The sequence below is a fragment of the Lepisosteus platostomus genome, chromosome 11, assembly GCF_059453375.1.
Source record: "Lepisosteus platostomus isolate fLepPlt1 chromosome 11, fLepPlt1.hap1, whole genome shotgun sequence".
Taxonomy (NCBI): domain Eukaryota; kingdom Metazoa; phylum Chordata; class Actinopteri; order Semionotiformes; family Lepisosteidae; genus Lepisosteus; species Lepisosteus platostomus.
Window position 1 is genome coordinate 42,354,136 of NC_142621.1, and position 26,627 is coordinate 42,380,762.

General features: G+C 40.8%; 1 protein-coding gene across 3 annotated transcripts; it reads right to left on the minus strand.

The window, feature by feature from the left end:
- LOC148652710 (palmitoleoyl-protein carboxylesterase notum1a-like) lies at nt 1-25,951 on the minus strand. 3 transcript variants are annotated; one of them, XM_088599775.1, is made up of 12 exons: nt 25,815-25,951; nt 23,136-23,567; nt 12,780-12,832; nt 11,375-11,470; nt 10,232-10,292; nt 7,597-7,655; nt 6,929-7,031; nt 5,864-6,055; nt 5,408-5,508; nt 4,464-4,611; nt 3,994-4,041; nt 1-3,090 (listed from the first exon to the last, which is right to left on the minus strand). In XM_088599775.1, exons 2-12 carry the CDS (start codon nt 23,495-23,497, stop codon nt 2,784-2,786), a joined length of 1,530 nt encoding a protein of 509 aa, XP_088455901.1. In that variant the 5' UTR covers nt 23,498-23,567; nt 25,815-25,951; the 3' UTR covers nt 1-2,783. The 3 variants fall into 3 exon arrangements, with proteins under 3 accessions (XP_088455901.1, XP_088455903.1, XP_088455900.1); XM_088599777.1 differs by lacking the exon at nt 25,815-25,951 and adding an exon at nt 24,829-24,960; XM_088599774.1 differs by lacking the exon at nt 25,815-25,951 and having other exon boundaries at nt 23,136-24,010.
- Between the last annotated feature and the right edge of the window lie 676 nt (nt 25,952-26,627).

Below are 26,627 nucleotides of genomic sequence, written 5' to 3' on the forward strand. Positions count from 1 at the left end.
TTTGCCATAATAATGTTTCCTTTCTTTAGATCTGTTACAAAGACATGCGGTCAAAACAGAAAAAACAAAACCAAAAAAAAAAGAATATTTACAATTTACAAAGAATCACTTCTCTGTCTGAATAGCACTTATAAATATGATTTACATAATAAAATAAATATGTATCATTACCAAAGTAGCTTGAGTTCTGTTAAAAAAATATGTTACAGGACATAATATAATAATAACCATTTTTCCTGGTTGATATGAAGTATTTTTTTTTTATTTATAAAACGTAATGTCAACCAACATTTGTGTAGAGCAGTTTTTTATTTCATATAGTTTTTTGTTATAAAAAAAAGTCCAGCGTGTCTTCATTTGTTCGTGTACTGAGGAAACGTGCACCGTGCGAATGACGCACTCCAGCCTGAGTCTAGGCTGTTTGTTTATACAGTGGGCTCTAAAGCACTTCAAAACCTAACGTACACACCTGGTGAAAGAGAAATCTAACTGGAATACAATTGAAATCAATCTTCCAATTTCTCTATAAAATTAAAAAGTAGATGGCAATAAAAAGAGGGAGGAATCGAAATGTTCTTTAAAGGCAGGTTATTTGGGTTTTCTTTGTGCAGTAGAAATACAGAAAAATTCCCAAGGCCACTTTGACTGAGCTGCTGTGAATACCCATTTTATAATGACTGATCCTACGGCAAAAAAAATATTTATCATCTTGAAGACTAAGCACAAAATGAATCCCATAGTTTTGTGTTGCTCTGTTAGTGCTTTGGAGCTTTTAACAAATGTGGAAACAGCATTTTTGCTCCAGATTTACAAAACTTTCATCTGAAGCGTGTCATTTAAAGAAAAAAAAACTTGGGGAGAAAATGTCTTAGGCAATAATGTTGTTCAATTGGTCTCAGTTTGGTTCAGAGTTGTTTAAAAGCAGAATCGCCCTAGTTTGGATGTGAATGACTAGGTTTTCTGAATGCTGGTTAGTTTGGTACAGTTAAAAAACTTGAGTTCAGCAGCTTCAGACTCTACTGTACAGAAACATGGGAGGAATTAGGAGAATTGGAACAACACCATGGGTGATTAAAACCCAAAGTGCTCTACTACCACAGCGTCATCTTACTTTGACATTCAGAATAATGCATCTGATTAATAAAGCTTAATCAATCAGTTTAATAGATAGCTTTAATACTAGCTGATAGGCGTGTATGTAAGAAATCTCAATTATACTAAGAAATACTATTGAATTAAAATATTACAATGAAAGCCATTGCTGCCTTGCAGCGCTGGGACCCTGGGTTCAAATCCCAGGCTACTGTCTATGTGTTCTATTTTTGTTTCCCTTGGGTGCTCCAGTGTCCTCCCACAGTCTGAAGACATACTGGTAAGTTAATTGGCTTCTGGGAAAACTGGCGCTGGTGTGAGTGCATATCTGTGTGTCTGCCCTGAGATGGTCTGGAGTCCCATCCAGGGTGGATCCTGCCTTGTGCCCACTGCTTGCCAGAATAGGCTCTGGCTTCCCCATGACCCTGAATTAGTTAAGGCAGTTAGAATATGGGTGGATAGATGGACTACAATTAAACGTTTTGCTTTGGTTTTGGCTGAGTGGATATTAATGCATATTTAGCTGCTGTGTTTTTTTCTAGCCAAGCACTTTGAAACTGGTCCTGTGGATCAAACCGGTTGCCCAAACAAGTTCTGTCTCCATCCATTCCTCATCACATGTTGCTCGGGTCCTAAATTCATTCAAATGTTTTCAAACAGCAGCACCAACTCACAGATTTTAACATTCCCACCCAACAGAGCCCAGGAAATCACTGCATTGGAGGTAGACACCGTGACTAACAACAAGAAAGAGCAAAATGGTGTGAACTCTTCTTACATTTGGTAAGGCACTCGGAACACGTTCCATTCAGCCATAACGTAAAGACGTAAACATTTACTTCTTTTCATTAGGCTAACAGCACAGAGGACTAAAGTGGAAAAATTTGCTGGTACAATAAGAAACGTTCTGCATTAAAGTCGGGAAGGCGTGTCATTTCTGCCGTTATGTCCACAGCGACATAGATGTCTACAGGTTTGGTTGCGAGTTTGTGTGTGTTTCCTGAAGGTCGTCAGGTCCGGAGTGGTTCTGAGCAGAATCGACCTCTCCTCAAAGTTCCAGTTTGTCTAATTCCCAATTGATGGAGTCACAGGCCCTCTAGTCCCGTCTTCCCTGGATTAAAAAAGGATGGATGCTCCAGTGCTTTACCAACCAAGCATGTCTGCGTGAATCGGATCATGAAAGGAAAAACGAAGTCCGAAGAATAAAAAAAAAAAACTTGGTCCGCTTCTTGCTGTGGACCCTGATTCTGTTTTTTTTTTTTGTGTGTGTACTTTTAAAATTGAACATCCTAGTCTCTCAGCAATGGCTAGGGATCTCTTTCTTTTACTAGAAATGACGAACAAGAACAACGAAGACAAAAAAAAAATGGAGTATCCTTAAAACGGGATTACGTTCGTAATATTTTCTTTTACAACCAAAAGATAATTTAATATGACAAAAATAAGCAGAGGACGATGCATTTTTGTCGTGTTGCATTCCAGAAGTTGCTCTTGGCGTTTCTTTGCCTTGAATTTCTGCTTGGAGGACAGCTGCAGGTGCTGCAGCAGGCAAGGTGAACTGCTTCCTGCATAGCTGGGAAAGGGTGATTTGTGGGACTAGGGTGCAGAGGGGCAGAACATGAGGGGGGGGGTTTCCTGACCCCAATTTTGCGGGAAACAAGTCACTGGTGTATATAAAGTGGGCTGTGAGCTTAGCTGCCGCTACTGAGCATGCCCAAGAGCTTGCCGGGTTCCATGCCTTGCTGCTGCGCCATTTTCTGCACATCGAAGCCCATGTGCATCAGGAACTGAAAGACGTTCATCTCCTGGCCGGTGAACTGGTCACGGATGGTGGGGCAGGTGGGGTTGCAGTGCGGCCAGGGGCAGTTGTCAATCAGGTGGATGGCACAGCCCTTGGGCGGGCTCTTGTTGTTCTTGCTGTTCTCGTGGAGACTGCGGTCCCAGCAGTGCAGGGCCCGGGGCAGGGAGGTGCCCTTCACCTGGATGTCCATCCAGTAACTGCAACAGGCGAAGGGGAAACGTCTGCGTGAGATTCACAGACTCGCACACAAACGAGCAAGAGCGGAAACCGGAAGGCACAAGCGGAAGCTACGTGGAAGCAGACGTAGGGGTGTAGAAGTAGAGGAGCTTACAGCCGAGTTTCCAAGGGCGTTCTTATTCGCGCTGATCTCTTGGGACACACACAGTGCGACAGACAGCACCACACGACGTAGACCGCACATTCCAACCATCATAAATCATAACAACAGACACAATGAATATGTTGGGGAACAAGTAGACCAAGCAAAGAGTGCCTAGCGCAGAGGTGTACTGAGCCTGAGGCATTGCAGTTAGCTGTTGGGGACGCACATTTAAAACCTACAATGAGAGACACCACTTTACACAAAGTGGTGTGCGACTACAGAAGAGGCTACGTAGTCCTGTTGCTGAAGCTGATATTCTGGCTTCTTTCAGGGAACAACTGCATGAGATCCTTGGATAAATTAGCTACTGACTGACCAAATGGGCTGAATGGGCTCCTCTCAATTGTAATCGTGTTTTTGCTCTCGTAGCACACATTGTGGATGGCCAGATTCTCCAAAGCTTTAACACCAAAGACGAGTTTGCTTAACTAAGCAATGAGAATGACATTTTCTAAGGATCTGGAAATCTTTTTTTCTATGACAAGGACTTTAGAAAGCCTGAAACATTTGACAATGGCTTTCAAGGGCTCCTGCAGGTAAGAGTCTCCAGTGTTGGATACAGTGGGCCTAGATTAGTAAAAGTCAGTGAAAGACCTGGGTTTAGTTTTTACAAACTGTGGGTGAAATTGAGTGAACCACTTTGTTAAAATAATGATTTTTAAATAATAAAGTGATTCTCTGCTCTGTAGTTCTGGAAATAAGTCATTTGTTCACTCACCTTCTTGTAATAATTTCATGTGATAGACAGGCAGGAGCAAACATTGCGCTGGAAATGAAAATGAAAGGCAAGTTACTTAAGGAAGACAACAAAAACATTTAAACAATTGAAACAGACCTGAGGTGAACAAAACTCTCCGGTGAAAAGACCTGATTAAGATGCAACTCTGTGTCTGAATTTAAAGGCGCTCATCCCTACAATGTGTCCAACCGTCAGTAAGAAAGGAAGTGTGGAAACAGTGCAGGGGAATAGCAGGGCTAAATTCTGTCCTGCAACATCCTCTCACTGGGACCAGGGTTGAAAAAGTGGGTGTCATCACAAAACACCGCAAGAGCCTCACTGGGTTTGAGTCTGGAATATCAACTTGCACGCTGAGATGGTTGAGCTGTGCATTTCCAACAGGGAACACAGGGGGAGCTCAAGTGACTTACTTTGACAAGCTAAATTCATACATAAGGGACGATGCTTACGGGACATCCTTGAGGGTGTTCCTCAGCTCGTTGCCCAGATTCTGAATGTATCGCCATTGTCCCTCCTGCACGGGCTGGCCAGTCAGGTGAATGTTGTCCACTGTAAGCTGAGCTTCGTCAAACAGCCACTGAACCACAAACACAGGACCTGCAGGGGAGAATACAAACGTAACTTCATCAACACCTGAAGATAATAGTAGGTGGTCATCCACACCAAGCATGCTAAGCTGAAAAGTGAACACAGCTAAATCTAGGTTTTTAATGGAGGTTCTCAGGGAGTGAGCATTAGCACTGCATGAGACTGTTAGTCCCATCCTGGATGAGTTCAAAAAGATCAAAGAAAGAGTTCTAATGCTTTTGTTTTCTGCGCATTAGTTTTCAGGTGTTTGTAATTATGCAATCATGGAGAAATTCCCAGTGTAATTACAAAATAGCCTTGTATTTGAATAGAATCTCCAAATAAATCCTTAACATGTGAGGACATGAGAATGTAAGAAATATTAAAAAATGATAGGAGGATATTCAGCACCCTCATCTAGCTTATTAAGTTGCTACTAGCTAATTACTCTGAGAATCTCATCAAACGTTTCTTGAAATATCAGGATAGTAGTTCCAACAAACTTCGCATAAAACACTGCCTCCTGTTGTCATTTGTAAATGCACTTTCCTGAAGCTTCCAATTGTTTGTCCTCTGGCTTGACTCTTCCATTTTTCCTTTCCACCCTTGTTAGGTGAATGAGTCTGGTTATCGATAGAGTCACAGCAGCTTTTCTTCATAAAACATCACCTAAGGTAATCAAATAACTCACTCCTGCATTTCTAACGAACATCACCAACATGACCCAAAGCCTGTACATCCACCTAGAGAACACCGAGGACCAGAGCCATTCAGTTGGCAAGACTTCACCTCTTTTGACGGGCCTCCAAAAGAACACTGTTCTTACTTTTTAAGGTTGGGTAGACTTTATATCCGAAGAAGCAGTTCCACTCCTCTCCATCTCGGAACTGTTGCCTACAGCGTTCTGGAACTATTCCATTCCAGTACCTGGAAGACAGAGAAAAACAGTGGGGATATTGGGATGAATCCATGAAGATCTCCTCCCAGATCAACTAATGGCAGCCAGGTGAATCACATGTTCTGTTTTCATTCACAACAACTTGTAAATGGGAGATTCTAAATGGGAGAATGCCACTTTGGCCAACATTACTCTTTTGATTGCTACCATGTCATACTGAGACCTAGGACCTCATCAAACCATGTTCTTCCAAGCTACTTCTTGAATTATCCCTGTTTCATATACATGCACTTGTTGTAAAAAGATGCAGTATGGACCCAACACAAAAAATAGAGAAATCTCAGCACAGATGCTCTGAGTTCGACCAGCTGAGCGATGTCTTACTTGATGCCTCTCTTGATGGCTTCGGTGGGTGCGCAGCTGATGGTGTCGATACAGTCTGTACAGCGGTACTGCTTGTTGTCCAGAAACCAGCCAGAATCGGACAGCCCTCGCACCTGGATCCCATGATGTCCCAGTTCCTCTAGCTGTTCTGCTACACGATCCACGTTCAGGAGCACCCCTGTTCCACCGGCACTGCACCATAGGTGAGAGACAGGTCAATGCAGACATTGGCTACACAACAGGTTATATCATGTACGGCTTCAAGATGAGTAAGACCAAAGGGTTAAGCACACAGAAACAGCAGGAGTGCAATTTATCATCACACAACAGAGACATTAGATGAGCACAAACTGCATCAAAGCTTCTTGTATAAATGGGCAAGATTCCCAGTTAAAATCCCACAAAGCCAATGGATTTCTGAAATGCACATACAGCAAAAAAACTATGAGGTAAACCATTTCTCACAAGCTCAGGGGGAATGGTCCAAAAACTCACACAGAGAAAACACAGTTCAAAGTCAAACAAACCAGGGGTTAGTCAAACACAGACAGAGCTAAGCCACGAGCACAACAAAAATGTAAGAGGTCTAATAAGCACACCTACAGCCCATCACAATCACACGGCAACACTGCTGGAGTGAATGAAGGAAAATTGCACAGAATATTGAAATAAATCTGCAAACACTTCCAGTCAGAAAAAGGAGACTAGGCCCACATGTTAAGAAACCCACCAGTCACTGGTTAAAAACACACACAGCTGTGTCAATGGTTAAAAAACACATACTGCATTCTTACTGGTTACAAACATGCAGTGTTGCTGTGATCAAAAACATTCAAAGCATTTTTAGTGGTTAAAAACCACATATAGAAATGTGATACTTATGAAAACACACACACATCAAAGCCACTGGTACAAAGCCACACACAGCATTGCCATTGGTTAAAAAAACACAAAAACTTGTGTGAGGCATTGGACTCAGACGTGGCCCATTGTGCCTTTATGAGACGCTGTACCTTGTGCCTGTAAAATATAATGTAGCAAAGATGGAGAAGGGTCTCTACTCACCTGCTACCTGCTAGTAGGAGGACTTTGGCATTGTCAAGCCCTTTAGTGAGCAGCTCCTTCACTACTTCCCTGATGATCAGAGCTCCCATAAAGGCATAGTCACCTGGCGGAGAACACACAGAAGCTCTGTGAGCAAGCCCAGTCCATACCCAACAACGGGCCCAAAGGAAGTTTTCAGTGCTTCACAGTGAAGGTGGTCCTGTCAGATCTGATAAATGCTCTAGTACCACCACAGTGATCTAGGTGATCCTGCTAGAATATGAAGGGTTTGGAAATACTTAACGGTGCAAATCCGTCAAAACCTTGCAGAGCCTAGAGCCTGTGCTGTGCCACAATGAAACAGTTCGCAGGGGCTGAGCGAGCCATCTGTTGGAGGTATCAGAGCCGAGGGAACTCCCATCATACAAAGGGAGAACATGCTGGACAGAGCCATAAAGACAGAGCCCGAGTCGAACCCTGGACCAGAACCCCTACCCAGTGGGTCACCATGTATACATCACTCATGGAGGTCTTTGTGATATACTGTACATTTGAAAGAGGAGGAGACTATGATGCAGTTTTGTTCTGACTTTAATTTCTTACTAGTAATAACAGGGGGAATAATTAGTAAGTTTACGATTTCATTATCACGCATCACTTTAGGCTAAAGAAAGTGAAGTGAAACTTACTTTTGTTTGTCTTGGTAGACGCTCCACTCCAAACATCACTGGAGCAGTATGGAATAAACCTAAAATTTAAAAGAATGTACAGTGAGCGTTACGTGTTCTCAGATATTTCGAACTCTTACCATGCAAGAGTAACAAACACTACATATTGATATTATATGGTAAGGCTAACATAATATAGATAAAATTAAATATATCTGAAATATAAACATGTAAATACATTGTTCTTGGTCAAGAACTTTGTTTTAACATCAACACAGAGACATCACCTGGAAATTGACTCCACTTAAAGGAAAAGCTTAAAAGTAGGAGGTGCAGATTCTCACTAATGGTGGGTGTGTGAAACAGACAGTCAAGTTATCCTGTAGATGGTGAAGGAGAACCTTCAGGAACTGTCTTCATAATGTCTTTGGATTTCTAAGATGCTAGCAAACCGCATGAGCAAAATGGACATAAGGGCCTCCTCTAATCTAAACATTTTCTTCTGTTCTTCTAAGTAACCACTGCTGTTAGAAGGATTTATGCTCTTAAAGCCCATTTATTGACCCAGCTTTCATCCTGCCCTGCATATCTCTCCTTTGATGTTTTCAATCAGTCAAATCACCATCACAACTGAAGAAACCACACATCCACAAGAAACCCCATGCTTTCTTAAGAACCGCGTGTTTATAAAACACCGAGAAGGAACTACAAGCTAAATATCTCCTTCTGTGAAGATGAATTAAAAATACATGGGAGTGAGTGTGGATGGGGGAGAGTCTGCACACAGAAAATTCCAAACAGTGTGGATTTCACGATTCGAAAGGCTTTGCCTGGTACCTTAAAGATCAAAAACCGCATGAGCACACAGGCAGACATAAACCTTCGACCGGATCTGCCAGTTTTATAGCACAGTGGATCTACAATTTAAACCTGACGACTCCTTTATAAAAAGTAAAGTGAAGTAAAACCTTGGTGAACTGATGGCAGAGAGAGATATTGTAAAGCATGAAACAAGCAGCGTGAAAGCATTGCAACAAATGGTAAAACAGGAGGAAAGTGGCTATGGTGAGGAACATGGTGTGGCATGGCAGTCATTACAAGTACAAGAAAAGTTTTACTTCTGAGTATTTTGCTTTGTATTTCTTTCTTCTGAGAGACTGCATGGTACAGGAAAGCTGTGCAGCCACCCTTTAATTCACATGCATAAACAAAATTCTGAAGGCTAGGTCTGAAGTCATTCATCTCGCCTTGCCGGCGATTAATAAGCTTCAGCAGGGCGAGACAAATCTGCTTTGAGAGGCATCCCGTGGCAGAATCAACACAAATCATCAAAGTGTAACTGGAGAACTGCACACCGGCGCCTGCTCTAATTCATGCAAGTCCAAAAGAAATAAAAGCTTCCAAAACAGGGATTTGCTTTTCGAGACCAAAGCCTCTAGCGGTCTTGTTTGAATATCAAACGTGGAAAAAAAGGCCCTATCCAGGGAACAACTCCCGAGGCCCGTTCATTACACCTGGGCTGTTTGAAACACTGTGAATGACCCCATGGCACTGGCTGACTCAGTAGCTCCAAAAGAACACAGGTTAACTGTCCCTGACTGCAACACAGGCATGCTTATGTTACACAGTGTAGGAAGCCGTCTAAATTGCAGCAGCCACGGTATTTAGCTTCCTTACATGAGCCTGATTACTGTCTAAACCAGGGATTTCAAGCCCTGGTCCTGGAGAACCCCAGTCCAGTTAGTCTGATAAGCCACTGTAATCAGCCTTTCTTAAAAAAACGTTAGGAAACCTTTGAAGTTATTGTTCAATTAAGCATGTAATTTGTTCAACTAAGGCAACTCGTATCCTCTCTAGCCGTAGTGTATACTGCTTTTTTCCAAATGATCTCTAAAACTACTTAATCTAATAAATCACAGGATTAATGGATCCTGGTCTTCAGATATTAACGGTTAACTACAAATTTTCTGAACTGAGGCTCTCCAGGACCAGGATTATTCCTTGGTTTATACAATATTGATTACTATAATCTTTATTCCTTTGCAAATGTCCCTACGCCATATAAAAGCTTAACACTACAGATCTGCAAGGTTTGCTTTACGCTGGTAACCCTGTAAATAATGAATTTAGGGAGAACGTCACGAAATCCCAATGTCTTTGTACATGCAGGCAATTCATAAGTTGCATTACAGAGCAGAGCGAGTTAGTGTTTAAGCACCACTTCACTTTCCCTTTCAAAAATGGTTTGTTAAAAATGTTTCTCTGCTGATCTAACAAATTGTGTTAGGTCAGGATAGAAGGCAGCTCTTAGGGACAGAAGGCTGATATGACACAAGCCTGCAACCCACTCCATCTAAGAAAGCTGCTCGCGTATTTATACAGGACATAATGCTGCCTCGTTCATTATCACTTGCGTTATTAGAGACTGACAGTTGAAGTACACCAATAATACAGGGGTAATAAAGTGTTCAGAGAGCTCTTAAGACAGAATCCTTGAGTGTAATCACCAGCTGCCTTCCTTTAGGGCATCTGGGCAGCAAGTGGAATGACAGCCGGGCGAAAACATCCCTTCCAGCTGCAGTGCCAGTAAGCTACAGTAGTGGTTAGAACACAAAAAAGTGACAAAGGAGCATTACGGTTACTGATGGGAACTTACACCATGTTAGCGTTCCACCAGTGGGGGTTCTCTTCCGGTTGAGGGGATAGAATTCCAGTTCCTTTAAAGTTAACACAGAGCCATCAGCAGCGAGTCATTTCAAAGGGAATCATCCATCATCTGGAAGATCCCAATCTTTTTAATCAAAGCATAAATAACAGTCATTATCCCTTTTAAGAGCTAGGTGTTTTCCCCCGTCTTAAAATAACAGGTGTCACACAGCTCTGTATTATATACTGCCAGGGCGTAGTCGGCCTGTTCAATTTTTTTAGAACTCCAGTTGTTCCAAAAAAAAAACCTCAGTGTAATGTGTGTGAATTAGGAACGGTTTCTATGGATTTCCGTTTCACAGTTGTTCAGAAACTGTAAAGGGGATTAATTTAACAGACAATGCAATCCAAAATTATATTATGTGTCTTGCATGATAAAAAAGGGGATGGCCTTCGAGGAGGATAACCTTTCCCATCACTGTCTGCTCATTTACCCTGCTGTTCTTGTGTGAAAGTATCCCCCCTCCCTGGCCTACTTCCTCTGAAAACAAACTTCAAAGTTGTCTTGCAACACTTCAAGCCCTTGCTGAGCTAAATCCCAATAAGAGCACTGCGACCCGGAGGAGAAAAATGTTATGTCAAAAGTGGAGCCGTGGTTAGAGGCTCTGAGCCCCTAACTAGAAAATCGTAGGTTCAAATCCCAGCTGGGCTTCTGTGGTTGCACCCCTGAGCAATTATATCTTACTCTAAATTTCACCAGTAAAATACCCATCTGTACAAAAGGGTGTAAATGTATGATGCTTTAGATCAAAGCTTCAGCCAAATAAGTCAGTACAAACAACTAGCACTACGGTATTCAGAAACAGGTCTGCAATACATATCTGCTTGATCTGAGAAAGAGATAGCTGCATTAGGCTGACTGCTGAAGTGACCTGAGGAAAGTAAAGTAAGCTGATAAAACTCTTGCTTTTAAATAGGCAAGGCTGTGGGTGCTCTCTCTCAGACCTGCCACTGCTGAACTCTGCGACATGAAAATAACTACCAAGAGTATTTTGAAAGACCTAAGCTGCTCTTTTGAAATTGGTGAGTTCAATATAAAAAGCAGTGAGAGAATACTAATACAAGCACATAGAAATTTAAGCTTTGGACTCACCTGTCTTGGTCCTTGGCCATTTGGCTGAACTCATGAGCCTCCTCATGGTCTCATACCTGCTGTCGCAGTTTTCCTTATTAAAACAGTACCAGCCACCTGTTAAAGTACATGAGCCGGTTTAACAGCATCCTACCTCAGTCACTTTGCGTTAAATTAAAATTCTCACCCACCTCACTACCTTAAATTCTACAGCCAGAACTTCCTGGAAGTTTTGTTTGCTAGGGACACTCTGTATCTACTAAAGGGAAAAGTTAGGGTAACCGGGTTTAAATCCGCATCAGGCGGGTAAGACGATGTTCGATTCAACTACGCCTGCAGTTGAATGCTGAATTTGAGAAGAGGGTAATTCGGGGCTCTCTTTGGGGTCAAACAGTATAGGGACTCACTTGGAGCACAGGTTAGACTCTGTGGTCCAGACATCATCAGTTGGATCATATCGATAGCCGGCTGTGACTCATAGAAGTCACCAAGTAGTGGTGAACAACATGCTGATATGCTGCCTTGAATAAAAGGCTTTGCTGGCTTCCCAGCTACTAGCAACTTGCAGTTTTGCCAAATGCCTTCAGGACTGCAGTGAGAGACACAGCACTCTCCAGTCATCACTAGCTCTCCAGTCAGGCAGGTGAGAATGTCAGCAGAACATGTCTATGAGTCTCACTTGATCTCAAGAGGATACAAGAGTAAAGGTTAGCCAGAAAGTTGAGGTTAAATAACAGTTGATGGAGTGTATAAGAAATATAATAATAACAGGTGACTCTGGGGTCTCCCAAGTGGCCCAACTCATAAAGGCTAAACTCTAGTGTTCAAGGCTGCCTGACTGCAGGCATGCGGCGCTATCAGTGAGGGACATCCATCTCCTCCAATCAGCACCCATGAACTGGAACGGGCTGGATCAGAGGGGGTGGGGGGTCGGAGGAGTCTGCTCACACATCCCGATTCTTCCCCGTGTGTGGAAGTTGGGTTCGCAGCCACAAGCCGAGTATGGGTATACGCACAATTTATCGGGCTGCTCTTCAGAAATAAAATCGCCTGGCATGTTTTGCCATGTGGCAGTTATTTTGAACTATGCTCCGAGAAAAAGAAATATCATTGATGATTGTAATAAGAAAACATTTTTTGACTCTGAATGTATAAAATAATTAGAACAAATATTAAAATACTCACTTGCTTATATGAAGCTTTTTGCCTATGCTACGACAACAATTTTCCAACTCTATGCTCATTTAAATGCAAAATATTTCAAATGCATGAAAAAAGAAATCACTTTTTGTGTTTTAGCAATACGTGGCTTAACATGGAAAGCTGGCTCTCGAAGAAACAAAGATAAAGCAATTGAAACAGGTAACGTGTTGAGCTCCAAAAGAGGTAGTCCCCTTCATACCACGATAAATTCCAATCCACTTACCTTCCAGAAACATCAACCACCGTTTACTGCCTTTGGATTCCTTCATGTAATACCTACGAGAATCAAAACAAATAAAACGTGTTTGCGTGTGTGAGAACTACATACATCCAGGGGAATGTCTCACTTCTAATAAACAAATTCACCTGCAAATGTGGTTAACCACAGAATGTCTGATCCATCATGTTCTTAAATCACCTAAGTCATGTTTATGTTAAGTAAGCCAAAAACACAAAGAAAAACATTAAGAAGGTGCATTTTCACTTTACAAAATTTGTACAGCAATGTTTACATATGACAAAGCAAGAATGAAATTCAGTGCTATACACTGTGACCATTGTGACCACCCGAAGCTTGAATGACTTCTTTACAACCAAGCATCTGAATCCCCCTCCACTGTGAAAGGGAAAACGTGAAAGGATGTTTCCTCTGTCTTTCTCGATGATGTGCAAAACAGTTTACCGTGCAATACGAACGAAGACACATACTGAAATACGACATGGGAAAGAATTCCAGCTTAGATTTTCGCAACGAAATATGTCTTAGGATACTTAGTCCAGAAAATGTTTTTAAAAAAAGGCCTATAGTAATGACCTTTAAAAAGGGCAAGGCAAACACGTACTTTTTGCAGGGCACAATGCACTATTCTCTACTGAAGCCGGCTTGCAGGGCTGCGGTCTGATATGGGCACTAAACTAAAGCAGTTGTCAGCCCCTATTAGGAAAGTGTGAGAAATCCAAACTAAAAATATGTTGTCAAAGCAATGGAGATAGCAGAGGTGTGGTCCCCACAGCAAATCCACCAGTGTTACAAACCAACATGCAATCTTCATGATCCACCAATAGATAGCATGCATATGGGCACAGTCCTTAATAAGGGCTTTTTGGCACACCTCTCCGCGGCTAAACTAAATGCCTCAGGGACAAACGATAAAGATCGCTCTATTTCCGTGGGGAGGATACAGATTTAGCTGGAGGGGATCATCACTGCAGCTATATTTTATCATCATTCACATACAATTGCTTCATACGGCTTTTATCCTGGGGAGGATAAAATCGGGAAGCCCTTGTCCTTCGTGATGCTGGAATGAAAAACACAGATCAAATGCAGACTCATGTAGCCATGGAGACTTTTACACACTTATGTAGCTACTGCCCTTATTATTCCCGAGAATCCAATGGAATGTTCTTTCACAGTGCTCAGGAATGCATTCAGGAACTGGGTCAAGAGTTCTGTTTGATGCAATCCTGAGACGTGTTTCTTTCATAGAGGAACGCGCTAGCTTGGGAACACACTGGCACCACCACTCATTTAACCTTAAATAGATGTGAAGTGGGGAAAACATCAACATAATGGAGTTATATATTGAATAATGAGGCATCTACTGTATATTACAAGGGTCTGCAGTAGCATGCCTTACAAAAATGCTTCCCCGCCTGAAATGTCAGGGGAAATTCTGGAGGAAAAGTTAAAAAAAATTCATCCTGAGGAACAACGAGAGGATGCAAATTGTAAAGACACGTTCTCTATTTTCAAGACATCATTGGGTTGATAGTACTATCATTCAGATCTGGACTTACTTTGAAAAGCCTTATAAACGTTGTGTAAATGCTGGTCATTTAAAAATCTATTGCATCAAGGTCTGTGACTTAAACACAGCATGCAGTATCACAAATACTCCTTTGTACTAGGAGTGTGTGGCTTTGTCCTGGCATGGCAGGAGTGTTTGAGCTAGAAGTTGCCCTTCAAAAAACAATCAACAAATTAATTTTAATCTATTTCCTGTCAACAGCAACATAACTACTATAAACAAGCTATAATAAACAGATAATATGTCTTGGGAAAAAACATATCTTTACAATGCCTAAGTGAAACTTAGCTTTCCCATGCCTTCAATTAAAAATTGGAGAAGTGGCATTTTGACAGTACAGTTTCAGGCTGGCTGGATTGAGGCTTTTGATGGACATTCAAGTCTGTTGTTTTATGCTGATCATACTTAATTTCTGAAACTGCTTCTGTGATGGCATGCAAAAAATTAACTGACCTATTGAAGTAAATTTACCACTCTCAAAAGGAAGACTTAGTAAAAGCATTACAATAACAGTACAGTACTGCACACGGAAGGGTACAGTAATAGAAATAGCATTGTGGTTTTTTACATAACTGCCACAAGAGGGCACTTGTTTCCAAAGTGAACATTGCTGTATTACTGTAGCAGCCAGTTGTCCCCAATGGAAAACTGAACAAGTTCTTGTTTGCATGCTTACAGTGGCATGCACAATATTGACTGTTCCACCTAAATAATTTTATTTTCTCCTAAGTGGAGAAATTACTTAAATACTCTGTCTAAAGGTGGCTGAAATAAGTTCTGAAACACCATCCTGTAGACTGATTAAAACTAAAAAACTACAAAGAGCATGTGCATTGATTGCAAAGGAGTTTTCTTTTAGATCTAGCATACATGGTCTAGATGACTATAGTAAGTAACTGACAGTAGTTCATTTATCCATGAATCACATCTGCCTGTTGAAAGAATCCAGGGCATCAATACTGACGACAAGAACTGGGGCTCTTAATCCAGATACCCACTTTTGTTTACACAAAGGGTTGTGACTCCAATTCTCAATGCAATCCCTGTGGTTTCTGGTTCATATTGCAGTGGATTCTAAAGAAGTATTTTCCTCTCCCTTTTAAAGGGATATTTTTACACAGTGGAACAGGTACATTATAAGCTGTAAATATTTATATTCCTGTTCCTCTTGTTTGCAGAAGATGACTATTCCATTTTTGGTCATGGAATATTGTGTGATTCCAGTATGCAAGCATTCATTAAAACTAAAGGGAAATTTATTCCTTGATGAAAGATGAAACAGCCATTTTGCAGGTATCTCAAATGAACCAGTCTTCTCTAGCTTGTCCCTTTGATTCCTATATAAAAGACTTTGTTATTCTTTTTGAATGTGAGCTTACTAAGGAGATTCTTTCAGAAAGCATAAGCATTTCTAGAATAAAAAAATCAAGAAAGAAGAAGTCCATATAGAAATGGCATTTTGCTTAAGCATGAAGGTTAAAAACACTGGTTTCCACGTGAGGATTACAGGTTAATCAATAACATCTCCCAGGAAAAAAAGTTTAAAACTTTTCACTTTCTCCTTTGAAAAGCCATTACACTAAGGGATCTGTGCTTCACACTGCAACCAAATCTAATGACTGAACATCTAACATTGTAAACAGAAAACCAAGAAAAAATGCCTGTGCCACAACAACAATAACTTCCATAGGAAAACAAATGATCACAAAATATGAAGTAAGAACCTTATACAGGTTAAGTAAGGTATCTAGGGAATTTATATAAATAAATATATTTTAAATGACAAAGCCAGTACTACATCATACATTTTTCATGATCCTTCCAAGATTTTAAGGAATTATATCAGTAAAAACTGACAGTTTCTTCTACAATACCTGTTTAAAGGAATGTTTTGAACTTTGAGCATATCTGCCTGACAACAAGCACAATGTCACCAGTGACGGTTCACCTCCAGTATAGTATAACACACCTAAGAGTCTGTGGCCAGCCAGCCATGGAAAGCTGATGGCCTCAAACACTATAAGAGGCCTATGTGCTGTTTTGGAACTCTTACAGCTTACATCTCCTGGTTTCGAATCCCCATACCCCACAAATGGTACCTCCTCTCCGGCTTCCTCACGCATTCCTACTAGTGTCATCATTCCACTCCACACACACACACGCGCACGCGCGCGTGCTTTCAAATAAAAAAAGTGAAAATGTAAATTATTGCCTGCATCTCAATGTGTCTACTGTAAATACAGGGCTCCGGTGAACTGTGACCACAGGTCTAACCAGGATCTCCAGAGGCTGCCAAAAATATCCCCAACTTCAAAGGCAGAAATTAGGAAAGGCTAAACAGCGCTGTGAAAATGTCTGACTCACTTGACGTTCAAGAGCTGCCCCTGTTTCCTCTCCTGTATATTCGGAGATTCCAGCTCATGAAAGAAACATCATTTATGAGTCTTTTTTTTTGGGGGGGTGGGGGGGGTATTTATTTTTTTATTTAAAATGTTTTTGAGGAAGGAAATAATAAATTCCAATCGAACCATCTACTCTGAAGAAGCCAAAATACCGTTTCAGTTTAAAAGCAGAGCGGTAGGAAATTACCCAGGTCTTAATGACTGCTTTCATAATGTGTGGAACACACTTATATTGTGTAATAGTCGAGCTGCTTTGAATTACACGGTTCATAATTCCAACGCAGTCTGCTGGTGACATCCTAAACCACAAGAGTCTACTCAAGTGTGTTATGAAGTCATCAAAACCTTGGAATTGGACTGGAATATTTTATTCACAATTATTTCATGTTCTCTTCCTTTATATTTATTCTAACCAGGCACTGCAGCTTAGATCTGCAAAATAAGGAAGAAAAACTGATGGTGCCGATACTCAGAAATATCCATCTGTGTATTCTAGCAGTTGTTAAAATATAAATGGATTATAGCTATTTCTGTGTGTCAATTAAATTACATTGTTTATCCTCACGGAGTGTTTCAATTGAAGGGCTTGTCCTTTATTGCTGACGCAGGATCACACAGTCAGCCCACCGAGCAATTTGTTTTATATTAAAGCTTGAAAAGACATGTGCTTGAACCTAGGCTTTGATCAGAACTTAAAACATTTGGCTTTCATTTCACGGCTAAAATGTTCTTTTCAATAAGGACTTGGTTGGATTTCAAAGATCCTGAAACTATTATTAATTACTGAATTAGTATAATACGTGTAGGGACTCACAATGGGCAATTATGTCCAATCACACAACTTATTCCTCTACCGAAGTCACGTTTGCTTGTGTGAGGTAAATGTATTTAAAAAATGCCGTGGAGTATGGATTAAACGATCAGGCAATCGGTCCTTTTCTGCAGTAGGTACGCTATGGAATATCACAGCTACCTCAGGCTTGGGAATTTTTATAATTAAGTTGGGCAGACCAAGACAATCCCAGCTGACTGATTCAAGCACAAAATGTGGTAATTCAGGAATGTGGATGAGAGGAGAATGGGGGCACCTCTCCTATCAGCTTTCCGTTTAGCTATTCTAAATATCAGCTTCTATCAGGGAGAAATCCCACCTGCTACTGCAAAGCGCTCTAACAAAAGTCAGCTATGACTTGCATGTCACTTGCACTGCAGATCAACTTTAAATGTAAAACCCACAGAAAATCCTCAACGGCAATAAAGAAGACATAGAACTAAAAATACAAAGAATTTACTACACAGCATCCAAAGGAAAAGTGAGGTTAGTTTAGCAACTGACTTGACAGCAACACACCCTCTGTCTTGCCCTGGTCTGCTTACTTTGTTCAAGTCTTCCATGTATACTCTCAGGAATGGTATTTGACGTGCTTAATGGCAAATGTGATATCTATTTCAGGAGATATGGCATGATTTCCATTAGCTTTACACAAATTTGACTCCAATAAAAAAACGAATAAAACAGAAAATGTTCAACCAGCACTGCCTTTACTTCAAAACACTAAGATAAAACAACAACAACTTTAAATTTTCTTTTCATCCTGAAATAGAAGATGTTACTGGCTACAAAATTGCCTGTTTGTCTACCTAAATTGGGGCCTTTTTTTGGGCTATCATTTCTGCTAATTGAACAACTCTTACAGTTGAACAATACAAATAAGAGATTTCCTACTTTACAGTTTTACTATTTCACAGCCATATTCAATGTATTATTTCACCTCTCTCACTCCTCTTCTTCCTAAAGGCTTTTGCAATGTACTCACAGTATGCAAGTGGAAAGTCAACTGCAGAGCTGCACAATAGCTTAACTCATATTATCTTTGGAGATGCAGTAACAATCTCCAAAATGGGTATGGTCAAGAGTTTTTACTTTCATATACAATTTAAACATAAGAAAATCGGGTATGGTGGCTTCTAGCAGACCAAGGGATATGCTAACATGTCTCCAGAGCGATGAAGACATTAAGACACATGTCTGAATGACCCAACGATCCACTCAAAAATCAAACAAAGGGTGAGATCAAAGGACACAAAATTGCACGTGTGCAAATGAGATTGAATGTGCAACACATCGAGCCTTTGTAAATCTTTTTTTTTTTTAATCAGTATATTCTGTGATAGGTCCTACCATGCTTCACATTCTCCGAAATATTTTCCAGGACATTACTGTGACACGGTGCTGAGGAAATATTTACACACAGACCTTAACTTACAAAGGGGTAACATTAAGGAAATATGATATGCCAGAACAATGGCACAGTGGAGGCATTTGTGTTTTCTCTAGAACCGAAGTGCTTTGGTTTTTGGAATTACCAAGGAATCCCAGACATTACTAAAAAAAATGGTCTCCCGATGAAAATGTTAATAATTCACACCTGGTTGTTAAATTGAAACTGACCCTATTCTGAAGTGGATGGCATGAAAGAAGTGTATGTAGGCATGTAAGACAGTAAAGCACTCAGTATCATCTACAACACGACTACAGGTTATAGAACTCCTTCACCCCCATTAGAGGAAAACCACAAACAGAGCTGCATTTATGCAGAACATACTTCTGAAAAATTTTGTCAGCACATGTATCCCAAGCTGACAATCATTAAATGAAATCCAGTGGGCTGTGAAGAAGAGGAGACAGTTAATTGGGATGTTCTGGAAGTTTGTATTTTTTTGTGCGGCTGCCAGACTCACTGCATGAGTAATTTCACAACGCATAAACTGCTGCAACTCTTTCAAAGGAATCTCTTTGATCTGCCATTGTCTAAGTGAGTAATTCAGTACAGAGTTTAGCAGGGGCATGGCTAGTGTACTTTGCAAGAGATGCTGGCCACTGCAGAAGAGGGTCTGAGGCTGTACACAACATACAAACAGCTAAGAAGGAACAGTAAATTAATGACCATCATATAGTTAAGATTTCATGTGACTATAAAAACTATAATAATTATATTTTTCAACTCACTGTGAAAACATTTAGAATGAGTGCATTAGTTTTGGGGGGCTTTATCATGAAAAAGAGTGAATCAAATTCTATTTATGGGCTGCAATCAGTTATTAATTTGACGATGAGCTCAAGAGATCTTCAGAATTTGGGGGTCCAACACAGAGCTCCAGGTTGAACTTGAGAGGATCTCACTTCTCATCTAAGCTTTTGACCACCTTCACTGGCTGCATCTTGATTTTCTGCCAAATGATGGTATTCTCTGAAAGGGTCAGAAGCAAATTAATTATTTTTTTCATTCTCTGAAAACTGCTTAGTGCTGTAGATTTTTCAAATATTTTGAACACTTTATGCATGTTCTTTGCATGTATATTAGTTTTACTTTCTTTTAACTCATATTATGAAAGACTAAATAACGTCTGATGTCTTTTACTTAACCAATCGATTTTATCGTTTATAATAGTGAAAGCATCCTGAACAAACAGCTTTCAATAGAAGGGTTGTGATCTGCACTTTTTTCCATGGTTTGTCTTTGTCTGTGATGTCTTGTGTTGCATGAAACTGTAGACTTTGAATACTCATTGCCATTACTCTCTACAGGTGTACAACAACAAGGGAACAAGTCTATAAGAAGAACAGCCCAGGAGTGAGAAGCTTCACAGAATTCACCAAACTTCACCAGCAGTTTCAAAAACTCTCCTGGTTAGTGAGAGGACTGCCTTCACAAGAATGCTTTCTGCTCCAAACGTGCTTAATGTGAATACAATCTTGAAGTAATTCTACCAACTCAAAAACGGAGCACTCAAGCCACTTCATGTTAAAATAACATCCTGGTCTTAACCCACATTTCTGATGCCACAGAATGAATAAGAACAAAAAGGTTTGCAACCCTTGATTTGAAGGCAATATTCCTGCACCAAATCAGGCTCTTAGTGCTTAACTGTCAGTTACTAGAAGGAACCTGGTGTGGTGACTTGAGTTTTCTGAAGCTATATCTTGCTCCAACTCCCATTGAATTGCAGTGCCATCTGTTACGTCAGTAAATCTTCACTCTTCATTAAAGGACTATGCCATGAAGTATGGTACATCAATTCCAAACATTTGTGTAACATTCTTCTACAAGTGCCGACATGACAAAAGGGTCAACCAACTCCAGCCAAATGTAAAACTTCTTCATTTCCTAGGCACAGTCCTAAGCTGTTCCTGCAGGCTGAAAAGGTTCACCTGCAGACCAAGTACTTGACACTGACTTTGCCAGTGCCTGGGTGCTCTCTCTGCCAAAGGGAGAGCACCACAGCAGCAGTGTAATTAAGCGAGGAATAATAACAGCCTAAATGGTTTTTGTTCAGGCTCTATAATGAAGCAGGTCTGATCTTACATGGATGCAGTCCATGTAAAATTACAAACCTTGGTGAGTTAAGTTCTTACAGGGGTTTAGCGCGTTTATCTAGCGCTCACTCTTGGTCCACTTTCCTTACACTTGGTCCTGTGCCACAGCACAGCCTGCACATGCATGAGCAGTGCTGCTACCTGTTCTGATCATTCCAGCAGCAAACATCAACCAGTACCTGTACATTGCTCAAAAGATCCATGTGGGTGCAAAATGTATTGCCTGGCTGCTTTATTTGCACCCCACTCAAGCCAAACGATTTTGAATTCACATTGTAAATTAAAGTGTAAGACTATTGTCATACGTGTTCTGTGATAACAGAGACACAGTAACGTGACACCCAAATTCAGGCACTAGTTATTTGTAAAGCACTATCCTGTCATACACTTTTAAAGAATATATTTCATGGATGTTTGGTAGGAATCAATTAAACAGAAATCTTGTATTGTTAAATGTAATTCTAGAGAATTCTGGCTCTTCACGGCTGGCAACAGAATTCAGGACAAACAAGATGATTGCTATAGGAAAACAGTGCATATTGGTAATAAGTATACAGATTTAAAAAGAAATACTTGCATGTGAAATTGTGTGCTCCTACACCTTGATCAGTACTACATGATCAGAGAATGGTACATGTGCTCCATCAGTCTTGAAAGGTAATAAAACTTCCCTGCCTTAATTATTCTTGCTAGTAACACTTAAGACAGGTATTCACTGTGATTTAAATTTATTCATTTAAATGTATTACAATGGGCTGACCAAAATCGATTTAATTTGTATTTTGAAATATGATTCTCCTAAATGTTCCTAAAAGCATTTGTTTTTTATTCTTTATTTTACATATTCATTCTGTGTTGTCGGAGATCCCGCGCTTTGGATGAGAAAACAAACCAACGTCCTGACTGCTTGTGGTTACTGAAGACCCATAACACTGTTCATAGGGTTTTAACCTTGGTGTCCTAGCTACACTACATTTTAAGGATTTTCAGCAAGTTTCCCATTAATTAAAACGCTGAAGCAATTTCTCAGTTCTCCACCTGATCTGCGATGTAGTGGAGCACATCACCCAGGTGAGGGTGGGTGCGCCTTCCTGCATGTAATACGCTTTGGGGAGCCTTTGGGATGAAGAGCAATATGGAAAGGCAAGGAAATATTATATTTCTGACTACATGTTGACTTAACCCGCTGTACATAAATACTCTCTTATCTTAAATAGCTAAAACCTGTGGCAAACGCGTATGTGTGATATTTTGTCTCCGAGAAAGGAAATAATAGGGCTTCGTGTTTTTTACTACAAAAGGAAATACGAATGGCGCTCACAGATGCGGTCAGAGAACGGATTCCTTAGCCGGGCTCTGGCTTAGATGAAAAGGCATAGCGATGTTTGTTTTGACAGTTGCTGTTTAATATGAGAGTAGGTGTATCAAAAGTGATGTACAGTTGTGGCAAAGTGGTATTATGTTGACTTGTAATGGGATTAATTATATTTTGGAGGGATTTATTACTCCAGCAATCCGTTCCTTGAGCCTACTTACCACCATATCCATTCTTCGTTCACACGCAAATAAGGTTATCGAGACTGGTGGAGTGTAAAGGCAAGCGTTTTCTGATAGCTCATGAATTTCTACAAACCTTTTTCTGAAAGAGCACCTATAAACCGCGATAGTTTGTACAGGTTAGGCTAATATGAAGTGTTTAAAGGAGACATACGTCTATGTAACTTATAAAATCGTTGTAAAAGTTTACTTTGGTAAAATTGCAGTGTTTTTTTTTTTGTGTGACTTTCCTCTTGTTTTACGATTACCATGACATGTATTTGTTTTATTTTGTGTATCACTGTATAACTACCACGCTTTGCTACACAAATACCTACTCTCATGCCTGTGTGGCAACGATTACACGCCGTGCCTTTCCTACAGTTCACATGCAACTTTTAACATAGGCAGCTACAGTGAAGCACTGGTGACTGGTTGACTGGCACACTCACCCAGCTGGCGTCCCATCGTTGCATGTGACTGACGTGTTCTCCAAGAAATGCAGCTTCATGTCATCGTCTAACTTCTGAGCCGAGCAGGGGTACAGGGACTGCGCGAGGTTCTTGACTTGGGTCATGAAATTGTCCATGTTCTCTTCCACCGCCGTGAAATCCAAGGTAAAGCTCTCGGTCGCCTCGCCTCTGTCCCGGTACGGGGGTGAGGGCTGAGCCCGTCGGAACTGCGGGTTCGCCCGACCTCCTCGCAAACCCTTCCTCCCCTCCAGAACCCCGAACTGCAGCAGCACCAGCAAGAAGCACGAGTGGAAGAGCTTCATGGTCATCGTTCTCTTCTGTAGGCTCTCACAGGCGGTCATTTCCTTTTGGCGTCTTCTCCTGGTTTTGGGGTTTAATTACAGGTTTCTCCCAGCTGGCGTTTTGAGATAACTATGTTCGGAGTGAAAACGACAAATAAATAATAAATAAATTAAATATTAAAAAGATGAGCCTTTCTTTAGCAGTGTGCGTGTGTTTTCTGTATAGTTATGCAGTATTATGAGAGCCGATGGCATTCATTCTCCGTTACACGGTCCTGTATTCTTTAAAACCAGCTAAGCAAATACATTTTCGAGATCAGACCATGTTCGGATATCTGTATCTTAAAATCACAGAAATAAATACACCAGTCCTGAATGACATATATTAAAAAAAAGAAACGACTGTTTATACGTTAATATATTTATGTTATATAACGGCTATGATAGCTTAGCAAGATTCGTTTTTGTAAGTGTTCTTAATAAATCCCAGTGTTTTTCAAAGCAGCTATTGGAAAGTTCATATTAATATCACTGCCTTGGAGCTAGCCTATGTTTTAAATTAATAATACTCCCCACTACGGGATGTGGATTTTTATTCAAACTTTTTTTCCCTTTCTTTCTCCTCGGAGCCAATCAGACGAGAGGGCTGGACACTGGGCGTGATTTACAGAGGCTGGAGTTTTTTTTTCTCTTTAATTTATTAAGAAAGATGCCCACGCGCTAGTCCTTTTGATCTCAAGATATTTTACTGGATGTGCTGGCTTTTCTTGGCTCGGCACTGCTATTTCCCAATCCACAAAAATTTACAAAGTGAGAACTAGCTCTCTGTAACTAACCTACCTCAAGGGTAAGAAAAAAAAACTTACAGGCCCAGCCCATACCTCCTATGGGACATCAGAAGGGTATCACTGAGATATATATATACATATTTTGCCTCTTTACCAAATCCTATGAGAAAATATTATGTTACTGTATTGGCATTTCTTATGTCTACCCCGAAAGAATATACATTTATGCATTTTTAACCTATTCAAAATCTCAGCAGAGGGAATCTCGTTCCCGTTTTTATGTGCGTTCTTGTCTCAAGTATTGAGGAGGTTAGAGGTAAAAGATATGAAGCGAAATGATTAAAATCGTCAGAAGCTTAAAAAAATATTCTTAAGAAGAAAAAAGTATCGTTTTTACCTGACGCACTACTCCTAGACTTCCGTTTCTGAGTCAACAGTTTTTCCTTCTGAGGTTAAACAAACACAAAGCTGTCGTTTCAGGAAAGGCTGAAACTACGTTTGATGTTGTGTTGCTTCCCCGCTTTCCCAGACGGACAGGGGGGAAAGGCCGTGTTTGTTGATTCAGACAGCAGCGATTTTACTGTCATCCCCAGAATAACTCACCTTCAGACTGCTTTCGGGAAAACGGGAATTGATCAGATCCTATCGCACACAGGTGTTTCGACTATTTTAACAACAAGAGCGAGAGACAAGGAAACAATAAACGCATGCATACTTTAAGGTCTTCAGCACTTAGAGGCAAGGCGCTTTCCATAGGATTGATACGCAAATAGAATCTTAAAGGCGAAGCTATTCACGACAGGTCTATTTGGTTTCACACTGAGATGTAGATTACACCCATGGACTCCCAGTGGCCTTTGACTGGCTGATTCACAATCCGATTTTAGGTTCATCGTTTAAGATTAGATGTTTGTCAGCACGCCCGGTTCAATAAAGTGTGTATATAGAGCGCCTTTAAGAGTGATTCATTGATAAACGAGCCTTAACCCCGTGCTTATTATTATTATTATTATTATTATTATTATTATTATTATTATTATTAAACAAACCATTCTGAAATTCATTTACGTGGGTTGTTCTCGGAGAGATGGCGATTGTGTTTTTTTTTTAATTGTTGCGATGGCTGGAATCGTTTGCGTTAAGCTTCTGCGTACATTCAATCCACAGCGCAAAAAACTAACATATTGAAGCGGTCATAAAGAAGAGCAGGTGCATATTTTTTCAGCTCTCCTCAAAATCGGGTTTACTGGTACACTATATTGCATAAATGTGTGACTCTGAAGTGTTGCTGTTTCCCCCCTAACTTAAAAGATAACGACTCCATGTATACATTTTCATTAGATTTCTTAGCTCAAACTCCACATAACTTCAAACTAATCTCGTTATTGCGGGAACAGGCTTCAAGGTCCAACACCGTCTTCACAACATTCTTTATATTATAACAAATTCATCTCTTCTTCCTGGAGTGCCCTAGATTATGATCTTCCACGCTTCATGAGCTCCCACGTTTGAAGCGCGATTACTTGATATCTGTTTATAAGCAGGCACTTATTGTATCCTGTATCCCTGATCCCCAGCGTGTTCATTACCTTCTTGAGTTCCGGAGAAAAACGACTCCAGTCTCCCTGGCTGACTCGTCTACTGAAGTTCGCGCAAGAGCAGGTTGTGTTTTCGGGCTACAAGAGGGGACGCCGAAACTTTTTATCTACACGGGGGCCCGTGATGATCAAAGCACCTACCACGATCCTCTTTCTTTCCCTCCCTTTCCCCCCCCCGTCCACCCTCCCGCAAGATCATTTGCCATACTGTATTTCTTAGTTAAAAAAAAAAAACACTCCAGTTTCGCATCCTTTGACTGGAAACACGCAACTGTTATACAGGAATGTCCCTGTGGCGGCTCCGGCTATACCCGCTTGTGTTCGTAGGTCTCCGAGATTTAAAGTAGCTGTATTTTATTTTTGTTTTGATCTACGTCTGCGTGATGCAGCGAGCCGTCACGTGAGGATCTTCGATTTAACTGAGGTATCCTTGCATGAAAAGAGAAGAAAAGCTATAAGATAGACAAATTAACCCATTACTGATTAGCGGCTCTCTCCCCTCCCTTCCCAAACTCCCCCACTCTGCCCTGTAATTTAGACATTAAAGGATGTCAAGTCCACGCAAAGTCACTTTAAAGATAATACGATAACCGCAGAAGCCTTGCTTCGAGGAAATGTCGAGATTTAGCCACACTTTTCTAGCATTAGCACAGTTGTGAAACAGTAAATCTTGTCGCTGGAGCGCTCTTCAGCCACATCTCCGTGCTGTGCTTGATGGGTGCGTAGTTATTGCGCAAGGAAAAGGTCTGTGCGGCACACGAATCTTTCTGAACCTCTGCCTGTTCCTAATGCAGCTATAGTGAC

What these genes read in the sequence shown, in the direction of transcription:
- LOC148652710 (XM_088599775.1), bottom strand. Translation starts at nt 23,497, where the DNA reads ATGACCGCCTGTGAGAGCCTACAGAAGAGAACGATGACCATGAAGCTC. An exon ending in GTGGTTGATGTTTCTGGAAG is followed by an intron (nt 11,471 to 12,779) that starts GTAAGTGGATTG and finishes GTACTTTAACAG; the next exon opens with GTGGCTGGTACTGTTTTAAT. An exon ending in GCCATCAAGAGAGGCATCAA is followed by an intron (nt 5,509 to 5,863) that starts GTAAGACATCGC and finishes TCTGTCTTCCAG; the next exon opens with GTACTGGAATGGAATAGTTC.